The following is a 23,157-nucleotide window of genomic DNA, read 5'->3' as shown; positions in this document are numbered from 1 at the left end:
ATACACACCTTAACTTGTTGAAAGACAACTCTCCAGACCCCTAACCATTTGGCATGTGGACTGGCGCGGATGGGAGTTGGAGCCCAATAGCATCCGAAGGGCACCAGGTTTCCTATGAAGATATTACAGCTGTTGTTGGAATGGAACTCAGGAACGTGGCACATTTGCCTGTTACCTCGTCTCCTCCTATTTCCCAGCCTCGATACCACTTTTGTGTATACCTTTCTCTTTTTGTTCCCCTTGTACTCGCGGATTTCACTAGCGTGGGAAGTAAGGAGGATATATGGCCTTGTTTGCTTTCTTGTTAGCGCTCAAGTGTTTCTGTAATCATGATAAATATATTTTCATAAATCAAAAGGCTAAAGACGCCTTTTAAGAGTGCCCGTTCCGAACTTGGGGGGACTTAATCATCGTTTTATTATTTGTTCAAGTGTCAGATACACCAGGAACGGTTTGGAGACAAAAGTAAACTGCCTTGTGTGCAAGGGCTCACAGTCTAAATGACTGAAGAACTGCATGTCAGAAAATAGCAATGACAGGAGCTGAAGGCTTAAAAAAAACCTTTTAATTGGTTTTTGATTGCTTGCTTCCGTTCATCAGCTAACTCTGGGTGACAGGGACAGCCCTGGGCCTTTTTGCACCTGGAGTACAGTGGCACTTCTTCCACCCACCATCCCTCTCTTTCTCTCAATCTCTCTGCCTTTCCTTTCTGCCTTTTCCTTTCTTGTGTTAAATGATGCACAGAGAAGGAGGTTGGAGAAATGAAAATTGTTTCCCTTCTGGAATCTGCTGTCCAAAGGGAACGCGTCGTGATGTTTCATCGAAAGGTCAGACCTCCTCAGCGATAGGTGGTGGCTTTAAAGAACATTTGGCTTGTTTAGAAATTATATTTGTATTCATAACATGAGGCAATGCATATTGAAATTTCAATATGTTACACACATTTTCTTTTAAAATAAACAACATTTTCTCCTCTAATATCCTGGAGTTATTCTCTCTCCCTCCCTCAACCCCAAATTCAGTAGCCTGACCTTCTGTATAAAACATGCCTTTTGCCTTGTTTTATGCACATAATTTATTTCTAACACTACAGTATTCTCCCAACAGCTTATTTAGCCATTATAGTGAAATAGTCTGTGGGAGGGATGTGTGCTTTGCTACGTTGGGTTATTTGGTTGGATTAGCTGCTGGGATTCAGGCTGACACATTGTCTCTATTACTAGCAAATTTCCATGTCTTTGGAGGGGAAAGGAGCCCTTTTATTCTGTATTTCCCCTGCACGCTTGTGTCCTTTTATTTCACATTCTTTCTATAATTGTGTGAGGCATTGTGTATTTCCTAAACAAAGCTTTTGTTCAACTTTGCACATCAGTTGTTTTGGCCGAACCAATTTGGTTCAGATGGTGAGTAAAATCTTGGGATCAAGGACATTACATATTGGGGTGTTGATATACATTCAAAGCAACTCTTGGCCCCATATTACAAAAAAACAATAAAATCTAAATCCTACAACTGATGGCCTCAAGAGATTATTGACCTCCAAAAAATAAAGGCTAGCGATGATAGAATTTGGAGTTCAACTACATCTGAACAGCTACAGGTTCTTCATCTTTTTGTTTAGGGGGTAATATCCAGACTTAGTCATGTTTACTAAAGACCCATTGAAAACAATAGGTTTTAAGTTAGTCATGACTAACAAGCTCCAAGAATTTCCCCAAAGGAATTCAGTGGCATCATTTTGGGAACACATGGCAGATGATGGGTTGTAGAATTCCTCCTTTCAGGGCAGTCTTTAGCAGATGCGGCGCCGGGGTGCAAATATCCGCTCAGCGCCTCCAAATTATCACAGATGGGGGGGGCGCAAAGCTGCACACTGCCAGCCAATGGGGGGGGTGCGCAACTCTCCCCCATGCCGCTGCAGGGATCGCTCTCCTCCCGCGGAGGCTTGGGAGGCAAGCTGCACGCCCTACAGCCATATGGTTGACGGGGCACAGCTGGCGGGCATGCAGGAAAAGGGGAGGCTGCCGGCAAAGCTGCGCAGCTCCCCCACTCGCTGGGGCGCCCCGAGAGGCCGGCGCCCTGGCGCAATAAACCACTAAGCCCTATGGGAAAGACGGCTCTGCCTCTGTTTCAGGTGTAACTGTTGAGATGCTGCCAGGGAGAAGGGGGCATCAGGCAAGCCCCCAGCTGGCTCCAGCTGGCAGCCAGGCGATCTCCAGGTCACAGAACAGTATCAATCAATCAGCGACTCAAGCCTCAGTAGCCTTCTGAAGCTACCGAGCACGCTAATTAGCAGAGTGAATAAATCTCCACAACGGAAGTGGCGGACAGAGTCATGTGTAAGCATTATTTTATTCAGCAGCAGGAACAAAGGAAAAACATGTCTGCTTCCCTTCGTGTCCAAGCAAACAGCAGAAAGCAACAGCAATATACAAACGGAAATTCCCAGCAGACTGTGCTGGAAGTGAACAGGCATGTGACACACAACAGTCATGCCTGATCCTTTTAAGGTGGAACGGAACTATATCCTAACAGTAACTGTTCTTTGTCTTTCTGTGTTAATTTTTGCAGCTTCAGTCTAATCCTAGCGATAAGGAAGACACAGAAGCCCGCACCCAGCTGATGAAGTCCGATGAGATGCAGCGCCTACATTCGGAAGCGCAGTCAGCATATCTCACGGGGGATTATTACACCGTGATCGGTCTCTTGGATGAAATTCTGAACGTAAGTCTCAGAGGGGAAACGGCTGCCAAGAAATAATTGTGGGCTCTGCAGGTGGCAGATGAGCAGCTCCTCTGAACAAACTCTACCTCGATATAACTCAAAAGTCTTCAGATCAGTTCAGCTTGAGGTCATAGTGAGCATCTGGCTAATTGTCTGAATGGCTGAAATTTCACCACTGATTACTGCCTCAACAAATAAATTAGGTTGATTGTTTATTATTCATTTGTTTATTAGAATTTATATACAGTCCTATACCCAGAGGTCTCAGGGTAGTTCACAGAAAAGATCAACATAAAAAGCACAATATATATAATCAAAATAAGAACAACAACCCAATAACGTGCCCCCCCCCAAAAAAGAGCCACATTTTAAAATGCCAGCTGCTGGGAATCATTAATGGGGAAGGTGTTGTTGCACTCAGATCCTATTTTAAGGCTTCCCAAAGGTATCTTGGTGGACCACTGAGAGAACAGGATGCTAGACTAAGTGGACCATTAGTCTGATCCAGCAGCGTCTTCTTATCTTCTGAAAGTGGCCTCTCTCCTGAAATGTTCACATCCGCTTCTACAACAGGAAATAAACCTTGAGGTAACCTCAAGGTTAGATTACTGCAATGCGTTTCCGTGCGCTGCTCTGGTTCACCAGAAGCGGCTTAGTCATGCTGGCCACATGACCCGGAAGCTGTACGCCGGCTCCCTTGGCCAGTATAGCGAGATGAGTGCCACAACCCCAGAGTCATTCGCGACTGGACTTAATGGTCAGGGTCCCTTTACCTAAAAACATTGTTTTTAATAGGTCTTGCTCTGTGTGCTGTCTACTGTTGTTCTTCATTATTAATTGAACCCTATAGGGGACGCGGACTTGCCAATCAGAAGGTCAGCAATTTGAATTCCCACAACGGGGTGAGCTCCCGTTGCTCGGTCCCTGCTCCTGCCAACCTAGCAGTTCGAAAGCACGTCAAAGTGCAAGTAGATAAATAGGTACCAATCTGGTGCGAAGGTAAACGGCATTTCCGTGCGCTGCTCTGGTTCGCCAGAAGCGGCTTAGTCATGCTGGCCCCATGACCAATCATGTCATGTACGCCGGCCCCCTCGGCCAATAAAGCGAAATGAGCGCTGCAACCCCAAAGTCGGCCACGACTGGACCTAACGGCCAGGGGTCCCTTTACCTATACCTGTAGATCTCGGGGCAGCTCACAACATAAAATCACAATATAAAAATATAATAATATAAAAACAATATAAATATAAAAACAATAACAATATAAAAAAATCAAAATGCATAATAAAAACACAAGCAACCCAATAATCTCATAATGTGTATAGAAATGGATCTTTGCCTCACCATAGAGGCAGCATCAAAATACATTTATTGTCCTTTTTGTAAAAAAATATATATGCAACAACAAACGTTTTGGACCAAAGTCTCGCTTTCATTTTTGGTTTCTCAAGGTTTGTGTTTGGGCTGCAGAGATGCGGGAGCTTCGAGCTGAATGTTACATCAAGGAGGGAGAGCCTGGGAAGGCCCTTAGTGATTTAAAAGCTGCTGCCAAATTGAAGAGCGATAACACCGAAGCATTTTATAAGATCAGCACTATATACTATCAGCTGGGAGACCACGAAATGTCTTTGAGGTAAGGTTACTATTATTACCTGTAAGGGCAAAAATAAAAAAAGTCTCCTCAGAAGTAGTTGGGTGTGTCCCGTCCCCCCAAATCTGCACAGGTTGGAAATATGCTTTGAATATATGGCCCGAGTCCTGACTTACCCTCACAAGTTTACTATACTCAGTTATCAGAACTGCCAATCAGATTAAGAGGCTAATTGAAGCTAACTAGCCAATAAAGCTCCAGGAGAAGACATGATCCCAATGGACATTTATAAGATAAGACCTGATTACTGGTCACCCATTTTTGCAAAACTTTCATACATTAACAGCTCAGGTCACATACAGGAAGGGTGGAAGCTGAGTATAATTGCCCCAATATATTAAAAATGGTGATAAGAAAAACCCTGCCAATTATAGACCCATTAGTTTGTTAGATGTAGCCTCTAAACTACCATATTTTTCGCCCCATAGGGCGCACTTGCCCATAGGGCACACCTAGTTTTTTTTGGGGGGGGGAATAAAGAAAACAAAATTATCCCCCCCCCCGGCTTGGGGCTGGGGCGGGGGAAGCCCAAACTTCCCCAGCCCCCAGAACAGGCAGCTCTCCGCAAGCCTTGGGAGACCTGCGCGACTTCCCGCCGGGCTCCCACGCCTTGCGGATATCTGCCTGAAGCCCAAACCAGGTCGGGGGACAGCGGGATGGTGGCGTTCCGCCTCCCCGCTGTCCCCCGAGCTTGTGGGGCTGGCAGCGGGGAGAAGCGTGCTTCTCCCCACCGCCAGCCTCCAAACCAGGTCAGGGAACCGAAGCCCGGGGCACGCTGTGCAGCGCACCCCAGGCTTTGAGATGCAGGCTGCTATCCGCAAGCCTAGGGAGCCCGACAGGAACTCCCGCGGGCTCCCAAGGCTTGCGGAGAGCTTCCTGAAGCCTGGAGAGCGAGAGGGGTCGGTGCGCACCGACCCCTCTCGCTCTCCAGGCTTCAGCAAAAGCCTGCATTCGCCCCATAGGACGCACACACATTTCCCTTTCATTTTTGGAGGGGGAAAAGTGCGTCCTATAGGGCGAAAAATGCGGTATATGCCAGGCTCCTTCTTGGGAGACTGGAAGAATGGGCAGATACAAATAAGGTGATATCTGAAGTCCAGGCAGGTTTCCAAAGAGGAAAATCCACATTGGACCAGTGCTTTGTGATGAACTTTCTGCTATGTAAATACATCCATAATTTGAAGCAAAAATTATATGTCGCTTTTATCGATCTAAAGTCAGCTTTTGACACGGTCCCAAGACACGCATTGTCTCCGTCTATTATTTCTCATCAAAACACTATATACTGACACATCAATACAAGTAAAGGTGGATCTGGCTGGCCATCTCACCACTAGAATTAAGACCATTACTGGAGTCAAACAGGGATGCATTTTGGTGCCTTTCCTGTTTAATTTTTATATTAATGACGTGGTTAAAGAACTGGAGGGCCTACAGGTTGCCCCTGTCACAATTCTCAACCAAAAACTCTCAGTCTTAATGTATGCTGATGACCTAGCACTTGTATCTAGAACCCAGGTGGGCCTGAGACGGCTGCTTGCAAAATTAAGTTCATATTGCGCGAGGAATGCTTTATCTATAAACTACGATAAGAAGCAGGTCATTGTATTTGGGAAGCACCCTAAAAAGCATGTTTGGCACCTGGATGAACACATCATAAACCAAATTAATACATTTAAATATCTGGCATTGATTTATTCAGAAACGGCATCTTGGAATACACAGCTATCCAATATTAAATTGCAATCAGCAAAAGCTATTTTGAAATTTGCTGCTTGTAAAGGTGGAAATCTGGTTAACCCAGCTCTATCTGAAATATGCTTTGCCTTGGCAGGAACAAAATCTTTGCTTGCCAAGGTATCGTAGGAGCTTGGGAGACATATGTTGGGGAGAAATAGCTCAGAGAAACATTTATTCCTCCCAAGCTTATGGCTTCCTCATTGAAAATCCCCCAGCAACACCCTCCCTCGGATCTTGTTTTGGGTTTGGGGTTTGGGGTGGTAGAGAAAGAAGGGTTCAAAATGCTTAAGTGGGGCCTGGAAAAAATTGGGTGGGCTGTGGCAGGAAGAGTTTTCTCGCAGCTTTCTCCTTTGGCCTTCACATCTCAAAGGAGAAGGTTGGAGGAGGAAGAGCGAAGCACCTTTGTCCTCTCCTCTGCCAATTTTCTTCCAAAAGTGCTTCCTCACTCCACCACATTTCACTTGGAGGAAAGCACAGGGTTCAGAAACCCACCTGTTCCTTACGATGCCCATCTGCAATTCCTAGTCCTCAGCTGGAGCCTCTGCTTTTAGGCAAGTTGCCTTCTAAAACCAAAATATCACTCTCTTTGGAGATCTCTCAGACGCATCACATCCCACGCCAGAAAGCTAAATTAAACACCTTACCCACAAGGGCTTTTTGGAACCTCAGAAACGGTCTCTCGTATCCCTGCCCACTTTTAGAACCTCAGAAAACAGCGTGATGGCAATCCAGTGCAAATAAAGCAGAGAGAGAAAATGATTATAATGTGTTCTTTCCAGAATGTAAATTCCAGGGTTGCCTGACTGACTAGATTAGTAAACTCCAGAGTAGCTTTTAGCTTGAAAAGAACCCTCTAGTATCCCCAGTGGGAGGAAACGGATTGTGTCCCACCCCTCTTTTTACATATATACCAACAGGCCTTTGAGAAAACCCTTAATATCCCAATTTTTCAGGAGAGGAAATGAATCTGAGAAAGTGTGACCTGTGAAGGGACACACACAAAATGAGTTTAGGAGCAAGATTTGAATCCAGGTCTTTAAAATCTAGCATGCTGTCCGCAGAATAAAACTGACTCGTCGCCTCCTTTCTCTTATTCCCCCTATAAAAAGTGAAGTGCGTGAATGCCTGAAACTTGACCAAGACCATAAGGAGTGCTTTTCTCACTACAAGAAAGTAAAGAAACTCAATAAGCAGATTTTGTCGGCAGAAGAACTCATCCAAGAAGGCAGGTAAGGTACTAATTGTTAGGTGCTCTGTGAGGCCGGACGCCACTTCTTGGACCACACGTAGCCAGCTGAGAAAGCAATGGGTTTACTCTGGGGAACTCTTTCAGACAGAAACTCAGGCCTGTGATTCTTATCATAGTTGGTCGGTACTATGAGATTTTGCTTTTCCAGCTGGGTGGGAACCTAACTAGGCCAAACCCCAAATAAAATGCATCCATGCCATTGACTATTGTTAGACAACAAATGCGAACAGCATGAGCTGTATTTATTGGGGATTTTTTTCTGTGCTGCCTTCTAATTTCTGGTTTCTTTTTTTCCATTTTATTATATGTATATTAGACTCATAACAGTCTCCCATCCAGATTACTAACCTCACCTAGATTGGCACCTGAGGTGGAAAATCTCTCAAATCCCTTGCAGAAAAAAAATGCAATGAGGATACATTAAATAATTAAGTCCTGCCCTTTAATGGCACCCCAAATTTGCTGCCTGAGGTGCCTGTCTTGCTCTGCTTCGTGGTATGTTCAGTAAGACTACAGCGTCTGGTGTCCTCAAAACATTCACCAGGCCCATCTTCCATTGGTTTGTTGCTCCAGTTTCTACCTTTCCTACCATGTTATCTTTGTCTGAATTTCAGAGGGGTCTTTGTTTCTGTTCTAGCTGTTGGCTCCTCCGTCATACTGATCCGGTCATACTGATCCCCACTGCAGCCCTGAACAATGGCTGAAGCATCTCTCTCTCTGCATGTTTGATGGTCATTATGCAGCCTTTCAGGGGGCTCATAAGAGGGCCAGCACTAAACATTTCACAGATATTGATTGCTGAATGTGTGGTGGGTTTTCTGTGGCCACATAAACACACACACACGGCTTCTGGTGCCAAGAAGTGGGTAAGCCGGCAACTCGCAGTGCTGCAGAAATGACAAAGGGGGGAAAAGCAAAAGCTTCATTATCACTCCAGTTGCTGATAAATACAAAAAAATGGGGAATCGATTGGCTTTGTGAGTAATTAGAGAGGTTTACCACATGGCCTCTGTGGAAAGCTTTACGTAGTTATTCATCTCCCCAGTAAATTAAAGTGTCAGGGCTGTTAGTTTTAGCGCTAAATGCCATCTCTTATTTAAAACGGCATTTTAATGTCTCAGCGTTTAAATGTGGAGATCACAGCATATTTGCAATTAAAATGCTGCAGCTGCCCATAAATAAATCTTCGTCAGATTGTTAGCTCTTGGGGGAAACAAGATCAAACCAAAGCTTTGGAAGACAGGAAATGTGCTGTGCACAGAGTGTGCTCCAAATGCCACGGTGCTCTGTAACCCACTCGTAGCAAAGGTAAATGAATGCCAAACCTCAGGGGAGGCAAGGCCTGGTTCGCTTGCAGTGCTGTGCCAGTTTAGTGCTACGCAAATGAGCCTGGGCACTCCTTCCTGCCCTTTACTCCACCATGGCTGAAAGCCCCCAGCCCCCAGTTTAAACTAACCACCGTTTGCCGTAAATAGGTACCAAGATGCCATTGGTAAATATGAGACGGTGATGAAAACCGAGTCCGAAGTTCCCGTTTACACCACTCGATCCAAAGAGAGAATCTGCCACTGCTTCTCGAAGGTAAATGTTTAGTTTCATCTTTTTTGTTGCTGTTGTCGGAAATGAAGGCAAGCGCTGACGCGGTTGGACCCTCTTCCCTTTTCAGAACCAGCAGTCAGCCGACGCCATCAAGCTCTGCACAGAAGTTTTGCAGCTGGAACCAGATAACGTAAATGCTCTCAAAGACAGGGCCGAAGCGTATTTGCTGGAAGAGCAATATGAGGAAGGTAAAAATTCAAGAACAGCGGATGGTTTTATATAGAAAGCGGCAGCATGGGGCAGTCTAGCTGTTCCCTTTGCCACCATGCAAAATCAGTCCCAATGGAAAACGGATTAAGAGTGACTGATGTGCATTTGTTCACATTCTTAATTTTGAACAGTCAAGTCGCTGTGGTAGTGTGCTCAGTGCATTATTTGCAGGCGTAACTATTCCTCTCTAAACTTGGCAGCAGGAGCCAACTCTGAACAGGGTGGATTCTCTGGGGTTCGAGCTGCTACTGCTGCTGTTCACAAAGTTGCCTTTGTCTGATAAAGTCTGCAAGGTAGCAAGCCTTGTTGCCAAGCCTGCCTCCCCCTTTCTGCCCCCAGAGTGGCTTTGCAACTAGTTTTTCCTGCTTAAAAAAAGCACACACAGTGTCTACATATATATATAAATTGTTTTAAAGAAAGAAAAAGGCAGCCCATTTGAGGCAGGGGCTGAGAGGCAGGTAAGGCAGTCAACCACCGTTTTTCTAGTTGCTGATTGGTATTTATGTCCAACACAGCATAGCATTGAGGGGGAAGGGGAAGCTAGCTCCCTTTTGCAGTAGAAAATAAAACTCTAGGAAGCCTTGTTTTAAAGTATGTTTGGGTGCCCTTGCCGTCCTATCTGTTTAGGAATACTTGAGAACATTGGCAAAGTGCTAAATCTACACATTGTAGACGGGAGCATTATGTCTTCATCAAGTAAGCTTCACCAATGGAGACTTGAGGATTTTATCATCAAGATCATGACAGGGGCTGTAAGGTTTCTTATTCTAACCCTGGGTTGTATCTTTCCTTACACGCAACTACTAAGAGAGCCATGCTGTGCCCGACTGGTACGATATAAACCCTTGAGTTTGTGTGGAGGTGCTAGCAGGGGAGCGGTCAGTTGCAAAGGTGATTTGGACATTTAAGCTGGCACATTCTACCGGAGAACCCCCTGATATTCTATAAGTTCTAGGAAATTTGACCGTGGTTTATTGTATTTGCAGTGCCTAATGTTTTTATGGTTATGGTTGCTTTTTTTTTGTTCCCTTTGTGACTGGTGCCATGGCCTTTGGCTAGTGCAATAAAGTTTATGATGATGATGAATATGATGATGATACGAACCCTAAATCAGTCACTTTATTTTGCTTAAGTGGGTTTGGCAGCACTTCACGCTTTCCCCCTTTGTATCCTGACAATGTTTCTCTGAGGTGGATTCAGGGTAAAAGATAGCAACTGTCCCAAGATAACTTGATGGATTTCATTACAGAACGAAGATTTGAACCCAGTCCATCACTTTTATCTGTTACATGACACTGGCTTTCCCTTTGCCAGTATGTAACCTGCATTCAAGTATCTTCACTCCATTAGCCATGGTGTGTTGTAGTTGCCTGTGGCAATGAACGAAAAAGGCAAACTTTCAGCAGGCATTCTTTCATTCATTGTGAGATTTTATAATACGTGCTTTAAAGGGATGGATGAGGTTGTCTGGCATTTAACATTACCAGAGCAATAAAGCTGCAAGATGGGGGAGGAAATCTCAGGAGCTTCACTTTCCAACTCTGACGTAGCTGTAGAGTGTTTACGATGGGCCTGAACACCAGTTCCCTGCTGCTTTTCTAAGTGAACGGCCAAAGTGTTAAGAAATGACAGTGGCAGGCAGAGAACTCTAGTGGCAAATCGCAGTAGGCTGGCTTAGTGAGAATGAAAAAGAGTAATCAGATTTGCGCTTTGTTGGTGGATGGATGTTTTAAATCGCTGGGGCATCAGAACTACTTTTTCCCCTTTTGTTCTTCTTCGAAAGGGAATTGCGTGCAGCCACTGAGTGTCTTAAGTGATATAAATTGGTCACCGTCTCCTGCCGGCTTGCCCAGAAACAGCAGAAAGATAAATGTAATGCCTACTGAGAGAGAACAGCTGCTGGAAGATAATCTGATGCAAATGCTTTGTCTTACTTAGAAAAACTAGAAGTCTTGAGATCCACAATGAGACTTTCCGAGATTAAAAACGGAGAAATAGAAAAGAAAAAGGCTCATTATTTAGGAAATGCAAAACTGTGAAGGACACTAAGACGAAAGCTGAAGCGTTCCATTTAGTAGTGAATGACATTCATATTTTTACAAAAACACACCTTCTGTAGTGTCCGCTCAATGGTTTTGTGTGTGGATTGCTCCAGTGATTGACTCAAAGTGGTGCTGGTTTCTAATACCTGTACTCAGTATGGTTTTAACTTCCTCATCTTGTTCCAACACTTGGATTTCTGAAGAACCATTGATAGGAAGGACTGAGGGTTTTTTATAAGAGAATGAATGGGAGATATTGGAAGAGAAGGACAATTAATGCAGTGCAGGTGGAGTAGAGAGCTAAGTGAGGAAAATATCATATTTCCATGCAATTGGCATTGCTAATACTGTATTTTCAGCTTTTATAGAACAGTACCAACCAGATGATCAAATCTCAGTTTAATAATCTGAGATAGGCATGAGGTTTAGGCACCTGTATGCAGCCGCTTTGCCACGCCTTTCACACAAATGAACAAGCTAAAGGTAAAGGGACCCCTGACCATTAGGTCCAGTCGTAGACGACTCTGGGGTTGCAATGCTCATCTCGCTTTGTTGGCCAAGGGAGCCGGCGTACAGCTTCCGGGTCATGTGGCCAGCATGACTAAGCCACTTCTGGCGAACCAGAGCAGCGCACGGAAACGCCGTTTACCTTCCCACCGGAGCGGTACCTATTTATCTACTTGCACTTTGACATGCTTTCGAACTGCTAGGTTGGCAGAAGCAGGGACCGAGCAACGGGAGCTTACCCTGTTGCGGGGATTCAAAGCGCCAACCTTCTGATCAGCAAGTCCTAGGCTCTGTGGTTTAACCCACAGCACCACCCGCTAGGAACCTGCAATTATCCACAGCTACTCATTGCATCCAAACTGAGAAACGATGGTTAATGGCTTCCAAACAACAAAAATAAGCTGTGGTTTAAAGCTGGTATCCTAGCACAAATATAATGAGGAGCCATGACCGCTCCTTTCCCTAAGGTGCAAATAACTAGACAGCACACGGCATGTTGGTTTTGGGATCAAATAAGGCCACAACTTTATTGGTTACAGATGTGAAGGTTTGGCCATAGGCATTGAGATAAGCAACTGCGTATGTCCATCCTGCCCATCCAGGAGTGAAGCTGGTGGGGGGTGGGGACGTCCTATGACCTACATCAAATTGGCTTGTCCCCCTAGTGGTTCCCATTGGAGAAGTGGTATGGCCCTAGGCCCCGTCTGAGCATTGGACAGGATCCACTCCTCCCGGATCCTTTTAACTGGATACCCTTACCCGTGGAAGGGCAGGCAGAGGCTACAACCTCTCCTCCAACCAAGACTAGGCTTACCCAATGCCTGTACGCCTTACACAGTTGCGACAATTGCTGTGAGGTAGGCAAAAATCCACATGGCAGAGCCAGTTTGCCAGATGGGGAAAATTCTTGCCCGGCCCCTAAATCCAGCAAGCGACATTGTCCATAGCAAGGTTGTACCCTCTGCAAAAAATCTGAGGGAGGGTGGATGGGAAAACCAGTGCCGTGAGTGAGAAAGTAAGAGGGTGAAAGGCCCTGTAGGCTGGGCATTTATCCTTGCCCTGAGGCGCAGTGCCAAGCGCCACTACTGGTCAGCTGGCATCGCGCCCAAGGGAACACTGCCTAAATTCCTGCCCCAATTGGCCAATTTGGCGGCCAGATGATGATCCAGCCTGCAGGAGGCTGGTTCACAGGGGAGGCCCAGGGCTGCCTGCAAAGCTGCCCACCTGAGGAGGGAAAACAGATTTTTCTAGATTTTTTGCTGCTTGTGCAAAGTGAAGAGTGTTATTTTGGCTTACTTATCTGAGACTCGATTTTCCAAACAAAACCAGTGAATATGTTAAAACGTGAAATTGAGCCCTCTCTGCTGAAGATTAATTGTTGCAAGTTCATTAAGTGTATGCATGTCCTTGTTTATTTTGTGCAGCTATTCAAGACTATGAAACTGCTAAGGACCACAATGACAGTGACCAACAGATTTTGGAAGGCTTAGAGAAAGCCCAGCGGCTACTCAAGCAATCTCAGAAGAGAGATTACTACAAAATTTTAGGAGTAAAAAGGTGAGTACTTGATAGTCCATAAGTGTATACATATTGCTTATTGCCCATGGTATCTTGCCTTTTCTCCAGGTCCTCATAACATCACCCCCCCCCCCCTTTTACAAGTCTTTCAGGTGCCCAAGCTGTCCTGTGAACATCCTTGCTATGCATGGATTTGAGTCTGTTGGCATATTACATGTGGCATTTATAGAATTATAGTTCCTGAAGGGAGCAGAACATCCTTTGAGGATGGAGTCATTGGGTTGTATTCAACATAGCACTAATGCAAGCATTTGCGCAGTGAAAGGATTTATCCTTGCACAATAGAGCATTCTCTGCCTCTCCTCCCACTGCTTGCTGCCCAAATCTATTGTGGGGTTTTCTCCAGCCCTCTGGAGCAGATTTAGGGATGGCGATGAACAAGAGGAGCAGAAGAGGGATCCCATTGCAGTAACACTAATCCTTGTGCTAGTGCAAGAATTTGGTTGAGTACCATCCATTGTTCTTTATATCTCACTCGTTATAAACCAGTTAGGCAATATAATGGAGCACAGTTCTTGCAAGGAGACAGCAGGAAAAGCACCATTGCAACATTCCAGAAGTGACTGCGCAACAAGGATTGTGGTTTATCTTTGAGTGGTTTCAGGCATTATGCAATACATTGGAAATGAGAAGAACAAGTAACTCCCATTTCCCTTTCTTCATGTTTCTTTAAAACTGTCCAGACTGTACCATTTCACCAGGAGTGGGTGTCCCATGCAGGGCTCACCTCCCTATGTGGGTAGAACAAACATTTCCAGGTGGCACTTCAGAAAGAAACATCAGTCCCATGCGCTGCCACTTCCAGTCTGTCTTGTGCACTCCCTTATATATGTTCAGAGCCACACTTAAGAGTCACTTCATAGGCGAGTGGGAAATATAGTCACTGGCTTCATTTACTTGCCATTTTCTCAGTCTCTTTTTTTTATAAGATATTTATTAAAGTTTCACAAATTATATAATCAAACACCACAATACAAACAAAAAACAAAAAACAACAACACAAGTATAATTTCAAATCCTTATTTTCTTGAAACTTACTTCACCAACCTCCTCATACCTCCCCTTTCTGCATTCCAATTTCAAATATTTAGTTCAGCAAATCCTCACCCTTAATTTTATCTAATTGTTAACCTTTCTTTTCTTTTAGCTTAATCTTTACAGCTGTAATCCACTTACTTACTAAAGCCACATCATTTTAACACTCATTAATTTTACAATGTTTCTTAAGATAGTCCTTAAATTTCTTCCAATCTTCTTCCGCCGTCTCTTTTCCCTGGTCTCGGATTCTGCCAGTCATTTCTGCCAGTCCCATATAGTCTATCCCCTTCATCTGCCATTCTTCCAAGGTGGGTAGGTCTTGTGTCTTCCAATACTTTGCGATAAGTATTCTTGCTGCTGTTGTAGCATACATAAAGAATGTTCTGTCTTTCTTTGGCACCAATTGGCCGACAATGCCCAGGAGAAAGGCCTCTGGTTTCTTAAGGAAGGTATATTTAAATACCTTTTTCATTTCATTATATATCATTTCCCAGAAAGCCTTAATCTTTGGGCATGTCCACCAAAGGTGAAAAAAGGTACCTTCAGTTTCTTTACATTTCCAACATTTATTATCAGACAAGTGGTAGATTTTTGCAAGCTTGACTGGAGTCATGTACCACCTATAAATCATTTTCATAATATTTTCCTTTAAGGCATTACATGCCGTAAATTTCATACCGGTGGTCCACAACTGTTCCCAGTCAGCAAACATAATGTTATGACCAATATCTTGTGCCCACTTTATCATGGCTGATTTCACTGTTTCATCTTGTGTATTCCATTTCAACAGCAAGTTATACATTCTTGACAAGATTTTAGTATTGGGTTCTAACAGTTCTGTTTCTAATTTTGATTTTTCCACCTGGAAGCCAATTTTCCTGTTCAGCCATTTTCTCAGTCTCAAGCATGGCCCTCTTGTCACTTAGCTCGTTCTGTGGATTTAGATGGTGCCTCAATGCTCCTGTAATCCAGCCCCCTGCCGATCCAAGAAATCCACTACTACAGCATCCGTGATGGGTGCAAAAGGGCTGTAGCTCCATGGCAGAGCATCCCAGATCCATTCTCCAGCATCACCAGATAGGACTGGGGGAGACACCCTCTCCGAAACCCTGGAGAGCAGCTGCTAGTCAGCGTTGACAGCAAGAAACTAGATGGACCTGTAATCTGACTGAGTATAAAGCAGCTTCCTGGGACCATAGAACACTGGCCCTAAAGGATCTTCACCCAGTTCCCAGTACATTCCCAAGCACAGTTCAAAGTGCTGGTGCTGAGCTTTAAAGCCCTAAACAGCTTTGGCCCTGTATATCTGAAGGAGCATCTCCATCCCCATCATTCAGCCCAGACACTGAGGTCCAGCTCGGAGGGCCGTTTGGTGATTCCCTCACTGTGAGATGTGAAGTTGCAGGGAACCAGGCAGATGGCCTTCTCAGTAGTGATGCCCGCCCTGTTGTATGATCTTTTGTAGACATCTGAAGGCAGCCCTGTGTCAGGATGCTTTTAATGTGTGATGTTCTGTTGTGGTGTTGTATTTCTGTATAATATGTTGGAAGCCACCCAGGGCGACTGGGGCAACGCAGTAAGATTGGTGAGGTGCAAGTAACTTCCTTTTATTATTCCTGTCTTCATCCAGTTCATCCATATTCTGTGTGAGTCTGTTCCACTGTCGCAGCCCATGAAGAAGTCCTCCTGAATGTTTAATCCTAAAACTGTGTACTTTCCCCTGTTGCTAGACCATCTTTTATGCAGACCAAAATGAATGGTTATTTCTTTATTCCAAATAAAACTTTCTTTCTCTTCCCCCCGCCCGCAGCAATACTTTAGAGACTTCTTCAACCTCCTAAGGAAAGTACATAGTTTTTTATTTGTTTGGCCAGAAGCCATAACAAAACTAAAATATCAACACAAAATATAATCCAAAAGAACCAACAACACGCACGTACTGGAGAGAACCGTGATTAGATAAGCTCTGGCCTCCAAAGGGGTACGCTGCGTCCTAAAGCAATGTTAATTTTGAGCGGAGAGCAAATTCATTTGAACAGGCAGCACCAAAAAGCCTCATTAGCTAAAGGCTGGATGAAGTATTAAACAAAGAACAAAGCCAGTGTTACAGAAAAGCAAATAGCCAAGGAAGGAAAAAAAGAACGATATAAAAGACCAAGGGCTGAAACAACTTGGAACGTGAGGGAGGCGATTGCTCAGAAGTGTCTTCTAGAAATACCAGTCTCCCGTGTGCAAAATCACGTCTTTAAAAGGGTAGAGATTTAAGAGCATAGCAACAAGAGTTGGGCAGGAAGGCTTTCTCCCACCTCACCCGGCTGCTTTGGTGCAGAGTTGCTCTTCGCTCTCTGCCTGTCCTCAGCTGACCACTTTGCACTTTTAGCGAAAGCTGCTGTCTGAATTATGCTTTCTCCCCTGCGCAGTTTGCTGCAAACAGCACCCCTCGAGGAAGCAAATTGCAGCTGGAAGCAGGGAGAGACTTTTGACAAGAAGCTGGTTTTGACAAGAAGCAGTTGTCTCTCTGCACAACCGCTTTTCCTTCAGATGAAAAGTAACCAGATTATGGCACACTTTTACGAAAGGAGGTTTAACGAAAGGAGGAGCTTGGTTGCATTAGCAAAAATAAAATGTTGCAGTGGATTTGTAGGTGCTTCTTACATTGTTGTCGCTCTACTGCAGGGGTGGGAACCTTTTTGGCTCTGCAGGCCAGACTTTTGTCAGGAACTAGCCTCATGGGCTGCTCACCTGTCAGTCGCACGACATCATAAAGACATCAGGTGGCTGTTGGGGCTTCAGAGCACAGCCAGGCATCTGATACTGCAGCCACTCAAACAGGCCTCAGCTCTAGTACCCATCAGCAATTTTATGTTTTGTTTTTCCAGACATCTTTATTGGAAGTTCAAAAAGTACATGATGATATGTGCGCTAAACATGATGAGACGTAAATAAAAGAAACAGCACCTGTGTAGAAGGGAAAATAAAGGGGGGAGAACCCCAAACTGTATACTGTGCTTTACAAAGTTGTTATTGTAATTCACCAGATCTTAACCTATTACAGTATTTGTAAGAATGGATTCCAAAAATCATTGAATTTGTCCATGGCACGTCTGCGTTTATATGCAAGTTGTATAAGTATGTATCTGTCTTCAATCCAATCGTAGAAGGGAGCCGCATTTTTATTTCTCCAATTCATCAGTATCAGTCTTTTTGCTGTGATAAGGGCACAGAGAGTCCACTTGTATTGTCCTTTTGTGAGGTTCCATGTGCTGGGTATCTAATTCAAAAAGGGTATCTTGCTCTGTAAATGTAAGGTTGTTCCGTACAGTTCTGTTGATAGTTTCAGTTACCTTCTGCCAAAAACCTTTCAATATAGCAATTTTTATGTTGTGAGACCCATGGGTATAGGTCAGTATACAAATATATCATCATCGTCATCGTCAGATGATGATGGGTGTAAAGCCAAAGTCTGCTTGCCCTTGCCAGTGAACAGTTGGAAGCACCATTTAAGCCTCCTGATGGTACATCTCTACATCTCTTCCTGCCCGTCTCCAGGCGTGGGGCAGGTGGACATGGGTGGGGAGAAGCCATGCCGGCCAAGTTTGGTCTGTAGGCTAAAGGTTCCCCACCTGCAGCTCTAGGGTGAAGGACGTGGTCAGGCTGCCCTTCTGTGTCTACAGTGACTAATCTGTGTCCAGGGCAGCTGTTTACCAGCTCCATCTGGTACATAGGCTGAGACCCTATCTGCCTGCGGACTGTCTCGCCAGAGTGGTGCATGCTCTGGTTATCTCCCGCTTGGACTACTGCAATGCGCTCTACGTGGGGCTACCTTTGAAGGTGACTCGGAAACTACAACTAATCCAGAATGCGGCAGCTAGACTGGTGACTGGGGGCGGCCGCCGGGACCATATAACACCGGTCTTGAAAGACCTACATTGGCTCCCAGTACGTTTCCGAGCACAATTCAAAGTGTTGGTGCTGACCTTTAAAGCCCTAAATGGCCTCAGTCCAGTATACCTGAAGGAGCGTCTCCACCCCCATCATTCTGCCCGGACGCTGAGGTCCAGCGCCGAGGGCCTTCTGGCGGTTCCCTCATTGCGAGAAGCAAAGCTACAGGGAACCAGGCAGAGGGCCTTCTCGGTAGTGGCGCCCGCCCTGTGGAACGCCCTTCCAGCAGATGTCAAAGCGATAAACAACTACCTGACATTCAGAAGACATCTTAAGGCGAAGTTTTTAACGTGTGATATTTTACTGTATTTTCGGTTTTTATGGAAGCCGCCCAGAGTGGCTGGGGAGGCCCAGCCAGATGGGCGGGGTATAAATAATAAATTATTATTATTATTATTATTATTATTATTATTATTATTATTATTATACCCAGAAGCTCCTTGGATTTCTTGCTCCTGCATTTCAGCCTCCTCATGAAGGGACAGACACATTTTTAGACGCCTGGTTAACGTTTATGGCAACCTATGTAAGAAACAAGCAGACTTAGATTAAGGTTGCTCAAAATTCAAAGTAAGTGTTCCACGTGGCCCCAAGTCCAAAGAACACTGGTAACGTTCAAAAGGTAATGACTTTGTGGGAGTTATCAGAAAGTTTTGGGCTGCGATGCCCTCTCTGCAAATGCTGACTGATGAAAATGCCCTGAATAAATACTTTGGGTTTGTTTGAAATAGACTATGTCTATAGATTGAGCACAGTTGGATGTTACTCTTATTCCCCACTCCCCATGTATCCCTTTTTGTCTAGTGCAGGTCTCATGTTTGTTTTTTCTCTGCTGTGCATAACCAGAGAAACTGTCTCTTAAAAAAAAAAAACCCTAAAGAATTCAAGCTAGGGTTATTAGCATTCTTGAGTCCTATTGAAGTATTCAAGTAACATGCAAAGGGGTGGGAAATTGTAGAGGCATGAGAGGCACTTGCACTGCCTAGGTCTGAAGGGGGCTTCTAAGTGCATTCAGATGGATGCATTTAAGATACAGTGGTGCCTCGCAAGACGAAAAGAATCCGTTCTGTGATTCTCTTCGTCTAGCGGTTTTTTCGTCTTGCGAAGCAAGCCCATTAGTGGCTTAGCAGATTAGCGCTATTAGCGGCTTATCTGCTGATCGGATCAGCTGATAAGCGGCTTAGCGGCTTAGAAAAAGGGGGGGAAAGGGAAAAAAGCCAGCAGGAACTCGCAAGACATTGTCGTCTTGCGAAGCAAGCCCATAGGAAATTCGTTTTGCGAAGCACCTCCAAAACGGAAAACTCTTTCGTCTAGCGAGTTTTCCGTCTTGCGAGGCATTCGTCTTGCGGGGCACCACTGTACCTCTGAACGATCAACTACCCTGATAATAACAGAAGGTGCTTGATCCTGCAGAGGCATCCAGTCCTGTTTAGCTGAATGCACTTAGAAAGCCCCTTCAAACCTTCCCACTCAATATGGGATGTTGGGTATGGAGCTTACTGCTCTTCCCGTGATCCCTTTGAAAGATTGGAGAGGGCTTTAGGTGCTGGCAAAGGTGTCCTGTTTCTGTGTGTGCCTGTGTTTCAAGACTTACCTTGACGTGAAGACAGTTGGAGAACTGATTCTTCCCTCCCTCTCTGCAGGAATGCGAGAAAACAAGAAATCGTCAAAGCATACCGAAAGCTAGCAATGCAGTGGCACCCAGATAATTTCCAGGATGAAGAAGAGAAGAAGAAAGCAGAGAAGAAGTTTATTGATATTGCAGCTGCCAAAGAAGTCCTCACTGATCCAGGTATGTGGGCTTGCAGCTTGCTTTGGGACTAGTTCGTTCTCAAAACGATAGACCCACGCAGCCAACATGTTTTGCTTTTCATCTCTATTTGAAAAGCAGGAGTTCTCTTCATTGCGGACGCGTTGCCAATGCCGCCGTGTCCAGGCCCCCAGCTAGCACAATGGTGATGGTTTCTGGCAGCTGGCATGTGGATGGCACCAGGCTGGCCATCTCAGGTTTCTTAATCACTCCACTTGTGAAAAATGCTGATTACCTGACATTTAGGGCCAACTGGGGTGGAAGGCATGCCATGGCTATCCACCCATTGAAATTCTAGTGGTCTACCATGTTTATGAAATATCCTAGAGCCCGGTTGGATGATGTGTCCAGTTCTACAGACCTCATTGCCACGTGTGTGTCTTTTCAGAGATGCGAAGGAAGTTTGATGCAGGGGAAGACCCGCTGGATGCAGAAAGCCAGCAAGGCGGAGGAAGCCACTTCCACAGAGGCTGGAATACATGGCAAGGGTTTGACCCGTTCAGTTCCGGAGGACCTTTTAAATTTAAATTCCACTTCAATTAGAAACAACCCCACCACCTTCCTTTTTTGTTTCTAGGACTCACTTTATTTTTATTTCTAGACAATTTCAATTAGGAGTTTCGGTCCTTGAACTTAAATAAATGCCAGCTTTTCAGTGATAGGCAAAGAGTAAGCAAGTCCACAGTGGCGAGCGAAACAACAGTTATGTTAGTACTGGTTATTTTTGTACTTTTGGGTGTTAGATCTCTAAAGAGGTGGAAGGCTGGACCCCTTCTTCTGAAGTGGGTTGAGACACATTAACACCAGAGAAGCAATTGTTTCCCCAAAGCACTTTAATTTTTCTTCTTCTTTTTTACTAAACTCTTCATGACCTTTGGAACGCGATGGGATACTTTATGCTTTCTCGTCGCTACAGTGAGAAAAGCAATCTAGTTTTCATTTCTGCTAAGAGGAAAAGTTTGTTTTCTTGGGAGACATCGGAGGAGCTTCTCCATCACTTCTGCACGCTGTTGGCACCTCTGAGGCACTCTGTAAACATAGCTCAGGTTATGACAAAGCCTGCCTCGCCAAAGCAGGATATGGATTGGCCTGAGTATAGATAGTATAACTGTCCCCATACTACTTTTTAGGAGGATTTTCTGCAACATGCAAGTCCTCTAAAAAGCCACTCTAGTGCTTAAGATAATTCCCGAGAGAAGCATCACTAGGACTCTTTACTTATCCAATATAGGACCACTGCAGCTGGCTTGTGGGCTTTTTCTAACTTATTTTTACAAGGGCAATTTTCTCGTTTGGATTAAAACCTCTTTTCTTTTTATGGTTGCTTCAGAAAGATACTTAAATAGAATGATATTCTTAGTTGGTGTTAATTAAATAGATCCATTTTGAGCTTTTCACTCAACATATGCTTGACATTTGAGCAGAACGACTGAGACATTGCCCCAAATGTGCAGAACTAGTTCTGATCTTAGATTTTTTTTTTCTTAAAAAGGAAAAACGGAAAGAGATGTGTAGTGTAAGGAAACTGTCAAGATGACAGTGTTGGGATGAGGATATCAACAGTGTTTTACAATGTGATGAAAATGTGAACCCTCCAAATGGCAGTTTTTAGTGCTTCATTGCCTTAACTAATGCATATAACCAAGAAGCGCTTCGGGTACATAAGTTATATAGGAAGAAGGCACTCTTTCATTCTGTTAAACCACTGAGCTACTTGATGTCATAGGAAACCAAAGTTGACTTCTATCTTAGCTTTGCTGCAGGAACTGGGACACTTCTGATAGCCTTAAATTTAGCATTACTCTGGTACTTGTGAAATGCATTCAAAACAGCATTTAGAGTCCTTTCATAATGAGATGATGGGCCTGCAAAAGTGGCTTTCAGAAAAATCTAGCCTCTCTCCAGAAGGCAATTTTTGAGCATTAAGAAATGAGTTTAGTGCATTTTGGGCTCAGAGCAGCCTAGTTAAATATTTCACCACCTTCTCACTCCAGCTCTCAAGTCAAAAGTTCAAGAGTAACTCCGCTAATGTTGTAGCCTACAGTACTACTCGTATTCAGTAATCCACAAACCCCTAACCAGTTCTTGCAAGTGAGAGCTATGCATGGAGTAAGTTCTGCATATATTCTCTTTTGCTAGATTTGCTGTTACCAAGCCATGTCAATTGTGGAGTACAATTATGTCCAGTTCGGGTCAAGCGCATTCTCTTTCACACACCCCAAAACAGCAGAGAAGTATTGAATGGTTGAAGTGCTCCTGTGGCTTCTTAATTTATAACGTTTTCTGGCATAGGACAGATATTTGGAATTGTGAGCACATGCATCTGAACTGCACATCAGATCTTGCTCTCAGTAATCTTCCTAAGTAATGTAACCAGTGCCAACCTAATGCTTTTCCTGCATCCAAGGGAAGTATGTCAAAAGTGTGGCCAAAGGCAGCTCTTATGCATTTATGCTGAACAGTAATTTAAATAATTCCTTTTTAGGCCTATTGTATGAAATGGGGGAGGGCTCCTGAGAGGCTCTTGCTTTTATTTGTGTGTATTTCAGTTGTTTTGGGATATTCTTGGGTTTTTCGAGAGCTACTAGCTTTGCTCTTGGGTGAAGTGCAATTAGGGCCTGCAAATTAGAGTGAACAAGAGTACCTCAGTGCAGGATTTATAGTGAAAAAAGACCAGCCAGTATCAGTTAACATATATACCATTGCAGTGTGGGTGCACTTTGGAAATGTCTTGGAATAAAGCTCTATTTTTTAAAAACATTATGAAAGCCAAGAAGGTGTTTTGAAGATAAAGATGCAAACTATTCAAGAAAGATTTTGATTAAAGCTGTGTCTAAATTACATCTGTTTCAAGCTGCCATCTTTTTTTATGAAGTGAGATTATACCAAGGTAAATAATTGTGCCATAGTTTTACAATAACCAGAGGAGACAACACTGTAGAATGTTGCTTTTTAACCACTGTCTCACGTATCGGATAATACTGATAATAGAAGCAGCCCCGGTCCCTGTGAAAGAAATCTCTACAGCAACAGCTCCATCTCCCTTGCATTTATTTCATGGAGGGCT

At 44.3% G+C, this 23,157-nt stretch overlaps 1 protein-coding gene across 4 annotated transcripts in view; it reads left to right on the top strand.

The window, feature by feature from the left end:
- The window catches only part of DNAJC3 (DnaJ heat shock protein family (Hsp40) member C3), a 48,722-nt gene extending 25,791 nt beyond the window's left edge, over positions 1–22,931 (top strand). For all 4 annotated transcript variants that reach the window (XM_083501245.1, XM_083501246.1, XM_083501244.1 and 1 more), the window contains 8 exons: positions 2,572–2,724; positions 4,176–4,357; positions 7,225–7,344; positions 8,840–8,945; positions 9,031–9,151; positions 13,147–13,279; positions 19,924–20,072; positions 20,479–22,931. In XM_083501245.1, the coding sequence (XP_083357371.1) occupies positions 2,572–2,724; positions 4,176–4,357; positions 7,225–7,344; positions 8,840–8,945; positions 9,031–9,151; positions 13,147–13,279; positions 19,924–20,072; positions 20,479–20,633 (1,119 nt within the window). In that variant the 3' untranslated portion in view covers positions 20,634–22,931. The remainder of the gene's footprint in view (positions 1–2,571; positions 2,725–4,175; positions 4,358–7,224; positions 7,345–8,839; positions 8,946–9,030; positions 9,152–13,146; positions 13,280–19,923; positions 20,073–20,478) is intronic.
- The last annotated feature ends 226 nt before the right edge of the window (positions 22,932–23,157 follow it).

The sequence above is a fragment of the Podarcis liolepis genome (assembly GCF_965112155.1).
Source record: "Podarcis liolepis genome assembly, chromosome: 4".
Classification (NCBI taxonomy): Eukaryota; Metazoa; Chordata; class Lepidosauria; order Squamata; family Lacertidae; genus Podarcis; species Podarcis liolepis.
The sequence above is the reverse complement of the archived record's forward strand: the minus strand, read 5'-3'. Positions and strand labels throughout refer to the sequence as shown.